The sequence below is a fragment of the Bos mutus genome, chromosome 4 (assembly GCF_027580195.1).
Source record: "Bos mutus isolate GX-2022 chromosome 4, NWIPB_WYAK_1.1, whole genome shotgun sequence".
In the NCBI taxonomy this organism is placed as follows: domain Eukaryota; kingdom Metazoa; phylum Chordata; class Mammalia; order Artiodactyla; family Bovidae; genus Bos; species Bos mutus.
Genome location: NC_091620.1, coordinates 86724503 through 86737635, shown reverse-complemented (window position 1 = coordinate 86737635; position 13133 = coordinate 86724503). Strand labels below are relative to the sequence as shown.

Here is a 13133-nt window from a genome sequence, read left to right as displayed (position 1 = left end):
ACAAGGTGTTCTTCTCAAGCAAAGCCTCGTCTTCCAACTTTATTTCACTAGAGAAGCGCTGCCTATGGGGGATTACTAGGTAGCTGCTCGTCTGTCAGTAGGGTGTTGTATTATGTCTCATTTGGCTGTTGATCTTCAGATAAACTCTCTGAGTTGAGAATCTTAGAGAGCTGAACCAGGCACCAGCTCTCTCACAGACGTTAACTGGACACAGTACTGTGAGTTCGTTTTGTTTGTCTTTGTTTGCTTTGTCTTCTAGGTGTTCTGTTACTGGCACAGGGAGTGCTTTGTTCTCAGATGCTGACAGGGCATCCTCTACCAATTGACTGTTCCTTTGTGTAGCCTCTGAAGAACGGTGAATGGTGCAGGAAGTTATTTAATTTTTTACTCCAGAAAGCTGTGGAATGCAGAAAGGTGTGGAATGGGTAGATATCTGTTAACTCTAGACTTGGAAGGGCACTTCATTTCTCATCTCAAATTGTTCTCAGCCAAGATGTCATTCATAGCTCTCTAGATTGTCTGCAGTGAACAAATGACAGTACTCTAATTCCATACTAACAACAAAATCCCCCAAGTCTGTCTGTTATGAACCCCCTTATTGTTGAATTCCCACATGTGTAATCTCCCTGTCAGTTAAAGCAGTTGAAATGCAAAAGTCTGCTCTCCCTATTTTCTTATGCTGCTGAGTGTCAGCCATAAGGCATTCACTTAAGTGTTAAGGTCAAGTCAGGATAACTTCTCCAGCACCTTCAGTGTAGGCTGTCTTCCATCGGAATAGACTGTTAATTGAGCACTTCCAGAACTTCTCCAATTTCAGAGTAGTTTGTGTCACGTTTTCAGTATGGCAGAGGGTCTTCAGGACTCTTAAGATTAGCATAGTGTCACCCCCATCCCCACAAACTTGAAACTATACAAGCACATCTCCCATCTCTCAATAAATAGAAAAGATGTTGACACAATATAATATGGTCCTAACCCACTGTTATTGTTGCCAGCCAAAATCAGAGCAGAAACTTTGTTTCTGGTGAAACAGTTTTCAAAGAAAATCTTGGCTTTGATTTTGACAGACTGCTAGCCTTTGTCAGCTGTCTGTAATTGATAGACCCTAAGACTAAACTCAGCCTGGAGGAATCACTTTGATGAGGAGGCTAATGGGCACACTGTTTACTGGAGAAGGAATTTCATCTATGCATGATAATGCTTTGTTGGCATAGGATACATTGTTTTCCATGGAAATTTGCCAGCGGAGTTTCTCAGCTGCTGACTCTGCTAGAGTTTCTCTTTTCTCCTTGTGGTCCATCCTGCACGTTTAGGATTAATTTTCATTTATTTGAACCTTGTGTTCCTGGCAACTCGGTGCCAAAATAGTTGAGCTTTGTCTAGTGACAAAGTCTTCCCTCCTGTTTGGGAGGAGAGGGATTCGAATTCGTAATGGGCGGTTGTGCAGAGCAGTTTGTGGCCTTGAATCCTCCGCAGTTCTGATCCTCCTGGTTGTTCTGCACCTCTGTGTCATTACAATCCTCACCTGCTGTGAAATTCCTTATATATTCACATATATGTGTGTATAAAATACATTGAAGTATAGTTACTCTACGGTGTAGTTTCAAGCGTACAGCAGAGTGATCCAATCTCCTTCTATGTATTAATCTTAGTTCATGGAAGAGCCTTTTCTTTTTTTCCCCTCCATTCGTCTCAGCTGGATCGTGACCTTTAACAGACTCCTCTAAGGCCCGTGGCCCTTTACAACGTGCTCCTCGAAACCTTGCCTTTCTTCATCTTTTGTTTGCCAGGCCTGGAAAACTTGGTGGTAGCAGACGCATTCCTTTCTGTTTCCTATTTGTGTCGAAGTGGGCGGTGTCTTTGTGTCCATTTGTTCCTTCCAGACAACCCCAACTGAGTAGCTAACCTATTTAAGCTGAATATTTTCCTATCCTGTAGAGCTAACATTGCTGAGATCAAATGCCTCTTTTCCTTTTCATTTTGGCCCCAGATGTTTTGCTAACCTACTTCTAGTGCCTTTCAAAGTCTATAGACATCGCCATGGTAGAAAATATAAGAGGTCTGTGTTAGGTTTACTGCCAACCCTTAACCACCCTCAGTAAGGTAATTTTAATTACGGGGAAGCCCGGCATCTAACAGGTCTGAATTATTTGGCTCCCCTTAATGGGACCTAGTACTCTCCCATAGTCTTAATTTCCAGGAACTTCGCAGATATGTTTCACTAGAGCATTTACCATTCCTGTCTTCTGACCAGATCACCTTGCAGATTATTTAATAATGCATGCAGTATGTTATTGCTGATCTTCATTTCCCCTTTTCAAATCACTCTGAACTTACTGTAATCACCTACTACAACTGTCCCAGTCTTTCGAGGGCAGTCCTTTAATTATGTGTTTGATTTCTTACCTTTAGCTTTAAAAGAAATCTTATTAAAAATTCCTAGGTCAAACTTCTTTCTGAGAGAGATTGTTTAGTCTCCTGAATTCTTTCTTCCTTTGTTATATATCTCTTTGGTCCACATCACCTTCATTGAATAAATAACAACAAAAGTAACCTTTTTTCCCCTCTAATCTCATCTTTTAAAGATCAGTTGCACCAAAATTTATCTGCTTTTCTTTTCAAAGCTGTTTGACTGAGCTTGTCATATATTTCCCTTAAGGAAGGAAATCTTCTCCTTTATTAATCTAGGTGTGTTCCTTTGTTTTTCTTTTACTTTCCCACTTGCCTTATCCTGATTATACATGTATTTAAGCCCAGTGCTGTTTTTCTGAACAAAAAAGATTTCTAAAGTCATGTAAATTATTTTTTTCTCTTAACCTTTGGGTTTATTATTGCTTTGTTGAGGCTTTTCTGGGCTTCCCTGAGGCTTTTCTAGTAAATCTCAATCCAAAATGATGATTTATTCCTGTGTAATAAGGGTTCCATTTTCATTTATCCTTTCAGTGATTTAAATCCACCACCCAACTATAGTTGAATCTACAGTCTACTCAGGGATCTGTACCCAGGGTCAACTTGAATTCACGCTGGGAGGGACTGATTGCAGAACCTTGTTGACAAGCCACATAAATCCAAAGGTTAGTCATTCCTCAGTCCTCTCCTTGGGATACAGTGAAGAACAGAATTTGGGACTGCTGCTTGCATGCCTTCTCCTAACGCCAGCACATACCGCAGAAAGCTAGAACCTCATGCAATGCTGTGGAACTTACAGGAACCTAAAGTGCCTTTTTGCAGGCCTGTCTGGCAACTACCTAAAGAGAGCAAAAGGTCATTCCACAAACGCATGTCTAAAATGCCTGCCTTTAGGGGAGTTTTGAGGGGAGTCTTTTCAAGCCAAAGGACTTTCCCCACAGAAGTGCCTAATACTTGCAAACCCTAAAGCAGCCCCAGAGTTGCTGTTTGCCTTGGTTTGAGTGTCTATCCATAGTGGTTTGAGGGACCCTCTTCCTCTGGTTCTAAATATTTCAGAAATAGACACAGGAGACATAAATTAATGGCGAAAGACTAGTGAGCATGGCCTTGACTTGAGCATAAAGTGGGCTTCCTCCTCTTCTCCCCCTTAACTAAAAACTTTCCCACCCAATCTGAGGCAGAGCAGCTGAGGAATGGAAACAGTCCTCTCCTGCCACAGATGGAGGCAAGCCTGTCCCAGTGAATTCAGTTCTGTTGGGGGAGCAGATTCCTGGAAGAGTGAGCTGGGAGACCTGGCTCCGTGTGGTCAGTGACCTCTGCTATGCTCTTGCTCATCCTGCAGTCACTCTTCTACCAGCGACGGATGGAGAAAAGGACTGAGACTTCCTTCCCAGTACTTACCTTCACCAGAGGAAGAGAGAGCACTTTATGAGAGAGAAAACTATTATTTATTTTCTCATAAATTGGTAACAGCCACTCCAATACCATTTTGTCAGTTATCAAATCTCTCACCACCTTTTTTAAATTAAACTTAATTTTTTTTAGAGCAGTTTTAACAGAAAAATTCAGCGGAAAGTACTTTCCATTTACTCCTTTCATCCCCTTGCCCCAGTTTCCCCTCTTATTAACATCTTGTCTGAGTGTGAGGCATTTGTTAAACTGGATGAGGCCTTGTTAAATTATTAACTATAGTGTATCTTAGAGTTCGTTTTTTGTACATTCTGTGGTTTTGACAGATGTATAATGACATATATCCATTGTTAAGAGTATCAAGCAAAATAACTTCACTGCCTTAAACATTACCCATTACCTGTGCCCCACCTCCTTACCACATACTTGAAATGGTATCTTTATCATATGCCAAATTCCCATTAATGTAGGTCCCTCACATTGTTTAGATTTATTTCTCGATATTTAATTATTTTCTTACTGCTGTGATTAGGATTTTTTTTCTAATTTGTGTGGTTTTTTTAATGACATATTACATCTAATTGCCTTTTCATATTTATCTTCTTTGTCTAGCTACTTTACTGACTTTCAATATGAGTTCTAGTGTTAAATTGATTTATCTTTATTTCTGTACTGATATGGCTAAAAATTCCAGAAAAATGTGACAGGATGTGTGTATATGTGTATATATATATTTCAAACTTTAATGAGAATGCCTCTTCTGTTTCACTATTAAATGTGATGTTTGCTGTTGATTCTGATGAATGACCTTAAGCATACAGACACATCATTTTCTTTATTAAAGAATCTTAGGAAATGAATTTTTAATATTATCACACACCCTTTTGCCATATATTAAAGCTTTTCTATGTGAAAAATTTCTCTTTTAACCCATCAGTATGATGAATTACATTAATAGATATATTGTTCTTGAACCCTTCTTGCATGCCTAGAACAATACCCTGCTGGACTCAGTTTGCAAATACTTGACAGACTCTATGTAAGTCCCTGAAAGAGGAAAAAAAGCAAAGAATATGTGACCAAAGTAACAACTGACAGTTAAAAAAAAATGAAGATAGCAAGGAAATAATAAATAGCATTTAAAAAGATAGCATATGTAAAATGAAATTAAGTTATTAGTGATAAACAGGATTATGTTAAACTCTATTAAAAATTATCTTTGTGGGACCCTCAGGCAAAGTTACACAAAAATTATGCTTTTATAAGAGACTTAAGATTCAAAAGCTGAAAATAATAAATACAAAGATCTAACAAATATGGGAGGACATAAACAGAAATTGCAAGGTTTTTTGGTTTGTTTAATCCAGTGAAGATATGTTGTTCAAAAGGTAGTTTTGTTTAAGTTTCTGTTCTGTTCACTTCGGGCTTTCATTCTCCAGCTTCCTGAGTCTCTGTCTCTTCCCATTTCCTATTTGTGCATACCCTTCTTCCTCAAGGATAGATAGCAGGAGGGACTTCTCTCTTTAGGTCAGTCCCATTTCTTGTTGAATAGGACCTATTAATCTGTTGTAGTCCAGTCAAATAAATGGACCATTTGGATGTAAACGATTGCTCCCGTTTCACCTCCTCCCACTTGCTGTACACATTTATATCCAGCTAGAGATTAATCTTAGACTAAGACTAAATTGTACAAAGAGCCCTCTGATTTCCCTGACTTCTTCTGTGTCTGTTAATTCACTGCACTAACATTTCCCATCCCCAAGTATGCCTTGGGAAGGTTTTTTGCTGCTTTTCAGTTTAACCTGACATTTTCTGGAACTTCCCGTCAGCAGCCATAGGTCCCTCTCCTATCTAATTTGCTTGCTATTCTGTCAGTATTCTTTCTTCCTCTTTTTTTCTTTCCTTCCCTCCCTCACTTCTCCCTGTCTTTTTCTCTTTCTTCCTCTTAAGCAAACTTGATCAGCTTGTTTTTGATGGTAACCAAATAATTGGCTTGGTTTTGCAACCTAGTATTTTTTGGTGCAGCAAAATCACCTGCAAGCTATGCCTATTCTGTACCCCTTCCCCAATAAATGGAAATAAAAATGTAAGACATTATTGGAGTAACAGTGGCTTTACTTATGATCTGCATATAATGTCTAAGCAATAGTCTGTAGTTCCTAGTAGTGTTAGTTGCTCAGTCGTGTCTGACTCTTGGTGAACCCATGGACTGTGGCCCACCAGGCTCCTCCATCCATGTAATTCCCCCAGACAAGAATACTGGAGGGGATTGACATTTCCTTCTCCAGGGGATCTTCTCAAACCAGGGATCAAACTCTGGTCTCCCACATTTGCAGGCAGTTTCTTTACTGTCTGCACCACCAGGGAAGCTTAAAAAAAAAAAAGTCCTTAAGTAAGCTGTAAGAATGAAATGTTCATTTCTTAGCCCACTAAGAACCCATTTTTAGGGTTCTAAAAAAATGGGACGCATTCTTTTCTCATTCTAAGTGTTACTATCTTATTTGGGTTTTTATTCGTGGAATAGTAATGTAGGAAATAGTGATTTATCTATCAGAAACTATTATCAGTAGTTTTAGTAAAATACCTAAATTTGCAAAATTCTATATCTTCTGAGCTATTGGGCCATTATTGAGATTTGTGAGTACTATTACTCTGAAAATATTATTTGCCTCGTATTCCCAGTGCCTAAGAGAGTGCTTTACATATTTTTTTCTGAGCCAAATCTATACATTATATCTTTAACTTCATTAAGAAATTGAAATTTTATTTGATAAATAAGACATTTCTTTTTTCTTGAAACTCATCTTTAAGTAAGTAAAGTAAATCTTAAACTTTAATGTTCCCCATGTTTCTAACACTTTTAAGTATACAATCTAGATTTGCCTTCTTTCAGTAACCTACAGTGACACATTTGCCCTTGGTTAGATATCACAATTTAAAATTGGCTGCTCTCCAGGTCTTATCAGAAGTGCATATTAGAGAAGTGTTATTTAAGGAAAGAGTGCTCAGTGGACACTTGGTTCATCTACTCTATGTTCTGAGTTGTTCCTGTTTCGGGTTAGGTCTGTGAAGGCAACTTTCTTGGAAAATGCAGTGTGTACTCTACATTTTATCAAGGACAGTTTTTTAAAAGTATATTGTTTTGTTTGAAAAACCACCAAGGACGTTGTCATTTAATGTCCCCGTAAAATCTCACTATGAGAAACATCTTAGAATTAGTGTCAGATTAAAAATAAAAAATTGGCTTCCCGCAAAGGTTCGTACTTTTTTTTTTCTGATTTTAAAGATCTTTTTTTTTTTTCTGATTATTGGGAGCTTTAGTGCCAGATTTTGATACACCAAACTCATGACAGCAACTCTGTAAGTCCTTCGTAAATAGATTTTACATTATAAACAAGATCTGTGCTGGGGAAATACTGGATTTAAATGGAAAATAGAGATAAAGCATTTGGTCAGCACCTGTTTTTTCCTTTGCCTAGCCATTCCCATTGAGCCCTTTTTAATTGTATTTATTTCTCTCTTGATTAGAAAACGCTGTGTGATGTGATCCTTATGGTCCAGGAAAGAAAGATACCTGCTCATCGTGTTGTCCTTGCTGCAGCCAGTCATTTTTTTAACTTAATGTTCACAAGTAAGTATCTGAAGATGAAACATAATATTTTTTCTGAGATTTAGGTGAAGTCTAAATGGAAATATGCCATTTTCATATTTAATATGCCAGTTTTAAAAGCACTTAAGGCCATAGAACAGTGAAGAGATTGAAGAGTGGTCATGGTGATGATTGCTCGAAGGAGACCTGTCCTTTTGTTAGCCCTAAAGGCCCCTAAGTGTTTATTAATGAATGTACAGCTTCTAGTTGAATACTGGGTTTTTTTCTTAATCTCAGATGAAAAGGCAAAGGAGCAGATAAGTCTTATGGCATTTTATCTAGCAAGTTAAATGAAATAAAATGAAAAATGAAATATAACATACTAAGAAAAGCCATATTTTGGAGTTGAGAATTGGGTCCGAGTCCTGGTTCTTCTACTTAGTACTGCTTATGAGCTTGATCAAGTTATATAATATATCTGCCTCAAGTTTTCTCTTTAATGCCCTGGCTACCTACTAGGGTTTTGGGGAAGAATGAGAGCCTTGCTGTTGAAAGCTGACTATGTATATTTAATTGTCATTGTTTTTATAGGTCTGTTCCAGCTGTATCAGAGGCATTTTTCCCATAGCAATTTAAGAGAATGCTACCAAATTAATGTAGGAGTTGGGGAAATACTGAATCTAGATTTATGTCTTTCTGTTTACTTGGCCTTTTTTTTTTAAGTACACTAATTGACTAATATCTTATTTTAAGGCACATCTCAAGTATGGAGAATTAATTTGCATTTATTATAGGGCAGTGGTGGGTGGGCTTTCTAGGGTGTTTTCTTTCAGAGAGGTGTCTGTCATGCTATTTTTCTCTAACATTTAACACAGCCTAGAATGATCTGGTTCTTCAGTTAGACTCATGGAAGTACTTATGCCACTTATGTTTCTTCTCTTTGTATTAGCTAACATGCTTGAATCAAAGTCCTTTGAAGTGGAGCTCAAAGATGCTGAACCTGACATTATTGAACAACTTGTGGAATTTGCTTATACAGCTAGGTAAGTTAAGGATCATTTCTGCTGTGGAGAAGTAAGGTCAGGATCTGCCATGGAAAAGTATTATTATAACAAGTTGGTGTGTTCCACATTCTTCAGAATGAAAAACTATAAGGGTAGTAGGGGTGGGGTTTGAGGATCCTATGCTATACTAGTTCAAAGGCTGAAAAATCTTAATTTTTTTGTTTAATTTTAGGGGCCAGTAGGATACATTTTACCACAGTATTATTTAAACAATAAATTGTAGGAAATTGATATTCATTTCACCTTATTTACAGAATTTCTGTGAATAGCAACAATGTTCAGTCCTTATTAGATGCAGCAAATCAGTACCAGATTGAACCTGTGAAGAAAATGTGTGTTGATTTTTTGAAAGAACAAGTTGATGCTTCAAACTGTCTTGGTAAGAAATGAGATTCCTATTAAAAAAAAACACTTTAAAAAATAAAAAATAAAATAAAAAAAAACACTTTAATTTGTATTTTAATAAAGAAAAAAGGCATGGTTTTAAGTATCCTTATTTAATCTTCTTTTTTCCTTATTTAATCTTGAGATGTTCACTAAAAAATTTTGCAGGAATATATTTTAGGAGGAGATTCAGTGGAGTAGACATGAGCAAAGCACACCCTCCCAAGTTGAAGAAATTTATGGACAAGAAGTTATCATTAAAATTAAATGGTGGCAGACATGTCCAAGGAATATTGTGGGGATTTGATCCCTTTATGAATCTTGTGATAGATGAATGTGTGGAGATGGCAACTAGTGGGCAACAGAACAATATTGGAATGGTGGTAATACGAGGAAATAGTATCATCATGTTAGAAGCCTTGGAACGAGTATGAACAATGGCTGTGTTCACCAGAGAAATCAACGCTTCCATGTGTCCCCTCTCCACATTTTACTACCAGAAAAATTGGGTTGTGTACATTTTCTTACTTTTTTGTTAAATAAACTTTTGTAATAGCCAAAAAAAAAAAAAAAAAGAGATTCAGTTCAGTTCAGTCACTCAGTCATGTCCAACTCTGCGACCCCATGAATCGCAGCACACCAGGCCTCCCTGTCCATCACAAACTCCCAGAGTTCACGCAGACTCACATCCATCGAGTCAGTGATGCCATCCAGCCATCTCATCCTCTGTCGTCCCCTTCTCCTGCCCCCAATCCCTCCCAGCATCAGAGTCTTTTCCAATGAGTCAACTCTTCGCATGAGGTGGCCAAAGTACTGGAGTTTCAGCTTTAGCATCATTCCTTCCAAAGAACACCCAGGGCTGATCTCCTTCAGAATGGACTGGTTGGATCTCCTTGCAGTCCAAGGGACTTTCAAGAGTCTTCTCCAACACCACACTTCAAAAGCATCAATTCTTCGGTGCTCAACTTTCTTCATAGCCCAACTCTCACATCCATACATGACCACAGGAAAAACCTTGACTAGACGGACCTTTGTTGGCAAAGTAATGTCTCTGCTTTTAGGGAGAACCTATTAACCTCAGCAGAAACAAGCCATAAAATACTGTATCAGCATTTTCCAAAATAAAAAATAACCTCAGCAATGATTTTTTGTGTGTATAGGAAGAGGAGCAAGGATTTACTTTAGAAATGCCAGAATGATTCAGTGTTAAAAAAACAAACATAATTTACTACGCTAACATGCATTTGAGAAGGAAATGGCAACCCACTCCAGTGTTCTTGCCTGGAAAATCCCAGGGACGGGGGAACCTGGTGGGCTGCCGTCTGTGGGGTTGCACAGAGTTGGACCCGACTGAAGCGACTTAGCAGCAGCAGTAGCAACATGCTATACTTATATAAAAATACTTAAAGCCATAGCAACAGATGCTGAAGGCACTTTTGTATTTCAGTACTCATTCCTATATTTATGAAAACTCTTAAACTAGAAATAAAATAGTTAATCTATATGTATCTGAAACTGATAGCAAATAGTCTTTGCATGGAAACATGCTAGTGTTCAATTTTGTGCTGAAGGTTTCTATCAGTGCAGTCAAGAAAAAATATGGTAACAATAGAAATTTCCTTATTTGGTGCTGAAGGTTTCCATCAGTGCAGTCAAGAAAAAATACGGTAACAATAGAAATTTCCTTATTTGGCATAATCAGAACAGTAGTTAGTTGGCTAATTTAAATTTCATTAATGTAGTAAGTGGTTAAAGGTTTTTATCAATTGTAAAGATTGCATTTTAGTGTAATATAAATATAGCAATCTGCTACTGTTTGATGCTAAGCCCAACTCTATAAATACTGATTTTACCTAAATCTGTCTTACATAAGTCACACCAATAATATATCATCTATGATTTTTTATTCTTAATTTCCTTAAAACAAATTGATAACTCAGCAAGAAGTCTGATGACAGAATCCTTCTAGAATTTTGCAGTGTTTTCTTAGATTTTATCAATTGTCTTGGTCATGCTTGATGTGAGCTATTTCAAGTCTGTCTTAACACCTTAGAATTAGTCTTCATAGAAACAACTACTTTTCACATTCATATTTTATTGATCCACATGATTATTTGGTTATATAATAACCACAAATTCAACTGCCAAAAATTAATTAATAAATAAATACTGGTTTTTGGTGATAGTATCATTTCCCTATTGGGAGCCTAAACATTCATATGTAGCCGACTGCTTACCATGAGTATATAGCATGCCATCTTATTGGTTAGTACATTCCCCTCCTTTCTCTCCCCTACTCTCCCTTTTTTCACAACCCTTTAAAAATAGGAAAAATATTCTTAGCTGCTGACGCTACAGCTAGAGGTGAATAATTTGGCTCATGGACAGTATTTTGCAGATTCCTGATACATAACATTAATAATCAATTAATTACATTGAAGATCACTAAAAAAATCTAAGTGGAGATCTGTCAACTGTCCCTAAAGTAATCCAAATATTTAGCAACCCTAATTGAAGACATATTAGAATTTTTAAAAAGTAGAACATTATAAGCTTATTTTAAAATTTATTTGCAAGAGAAAATGTTTTACTTGTAGCCAAGAAAAGTTTGAAAAAACATTGAAGAGGGTCTGTCCTACCAAGTACCAAATTCAGCCACATATAAGATGATATCATGCTGGCATAACAATAGACAAATCAATGGAAAAGATTTATGAAATTTATTATCTCATTTTCCTAGAGTCAATTACTGTATCTTTAAGGTATTTTGGTTCATTTATTTTCTATCTTCAGGTATAAGTGTATTAGCAGAGTGTCTAGACTGTCCTGAATTGAAAGCAACTGCGGATGACTTTATTCATCAGCATTTTACTGAAGTTTATAAAACTGATGAATTTCTACAACTTGATGTCAAGCGAGTTACACATCTCCTCAACCAGGACACTCTGACTGTGAGAGCAGAGGATCAGGTAACTAAATTGCCTTCCCACATTATTCTTAGTAAAAATGTTCCTATGAATTTCTTACACTTCATTTTTGAATACATGACAAAGAAAAAAATCATATTAGGAGAGACAGTATTTACACTAGAGTATTCCAAATTCTGTTTCATGGCTGCTGGATGTTAGGAAAGTCAGGAAAATGGTTTCACCTCTAGGCCTTCAGGCAGCCTTGCTGACACCTTGATTTTTGCCCAGGGTGTGACCCACTTTGGACTGTGATCTCCAGAACTGTCATATAAACTGTCAGAGGTGTAAGCTGGGTGCAGCGTTGGGAGCTAGATGGGGTAATGCTTTAATATGCAGACATTTAATCTCTGTTTTCAGTTCCCCATCCTTCTTTGTAATTTAAGTCAAAAAGTTTGTGATAATGTATTATATAACATGGAAATCAGTGATACCATGTTGATAGCACATACCCTTAATATAATGAGACTGGCATGTCATCTCTGTCTTCCTCCCAAAAAAACTATAGCCCCAGCCTAATCATGAGATAACCTAGATTGAGAGACAGTCTATACTGATTAGAACTCACAACTATCAAAAATTGTCAAAAACAAGGAAGGTCTGAGAATCTGTCATAGTCTAGAAGAGCCTACAGAGAAGGCGATGGCACCCACTCCAGTACTCTTGCCTGGAAAACCCCGTGGACAGAGAGGCCTGGTTGGCTGCAGTCCATGGGGTCGTGAAGAGTCGGACAGGACTGAGTGACTTCACTTTCACTTTTCACTTTCATGCATTGGAGAAGGAAATGGCAACCCACTCCAGTGTTCTTGCCTGGAAAATCCCAGGGATGGCGGAGCCTGGTGGGCTGCCATCTATGGGATCGCACAAAGTCGGACACGACTGAAGTGACTTAGCAGCAGCAGAAGAGCCTAAGGTGATAAGATGACTAAATGTAATGTATCTTCTTTGGAATTGAGGAACAGAAAAAGAAAATTAGACAAACTAAAGGATTTTTTTAAAGTATGGACCTTAATGTATCAACATTTATTCGTTATTTATGATGAGAGTTTTATACTAATGTACCAATTAACATCTAAGTGCAGGGTATATGGGAACTCTCTACACTATCTTTCCAATTTTTCTGTAAATCAAAAACTATCCCAATAAAGAACTTATTTAAAAATAAAAGACTAGCTTAGCCAATCAGCCAATTCTCAGTTGCTCAGGGTTTCCTGTCTAGCCTTAAAATTGTCACTCAAAAGTGAACCCTGGCAGGACAGGAGCCCTGCCCTCCATCTGTATAGTCCTATGCTTAATGGACTTAAACACTAA

General features: G+C 37.5%; 1 protein-coding gene and 1 pseudogene across 5 annotated transcripts in view; both read left to right on the top strand.

Annotated features, from left to right (window-relative positions):
- Positions 1 to 13133, top strand: part of KLHL7 (kelch like family member 7) — a 56560-nt gene that overhangs the window by 9425 nt on the left and 34002 nt on the right. For 3 of the 5 annotated variants that reach the window (XM_070369740.1, XM_070369741.1, XM_005901253.3), the window contains exons 2-5: positions 7348 to 7450; positions 8358 to 8451; positions 8727 to 8851; positions 11650 to 11825. In XM_070369740.1, the coding sequence (XP_070225841.1) occupies positions 7372 to 7450; positions 8358 to 8451; positions 8727 to 8851; positions 11650 to 11825 (474 nt within the window). In that variant the 5' untranslated portion in view covers positions 7348 to 7371. Of the gene's footprint in view, positions 1 to 2943; positions 3075 to 7347; positions 7451 to 8357; positions 8452 to 8726; positions 8852 to 11649; positions 11826 to 13133 lie in introns of those variants that run through there. The other 2 variants (XM_070369738.1, XM_070369742.1) reach the window with 2 other exon arrangements.
- Positions 9057 to 9420, top strand: LOC138987547 (small nuclear ribonucleoprotein G pseudogene; annotated as a pseudogene).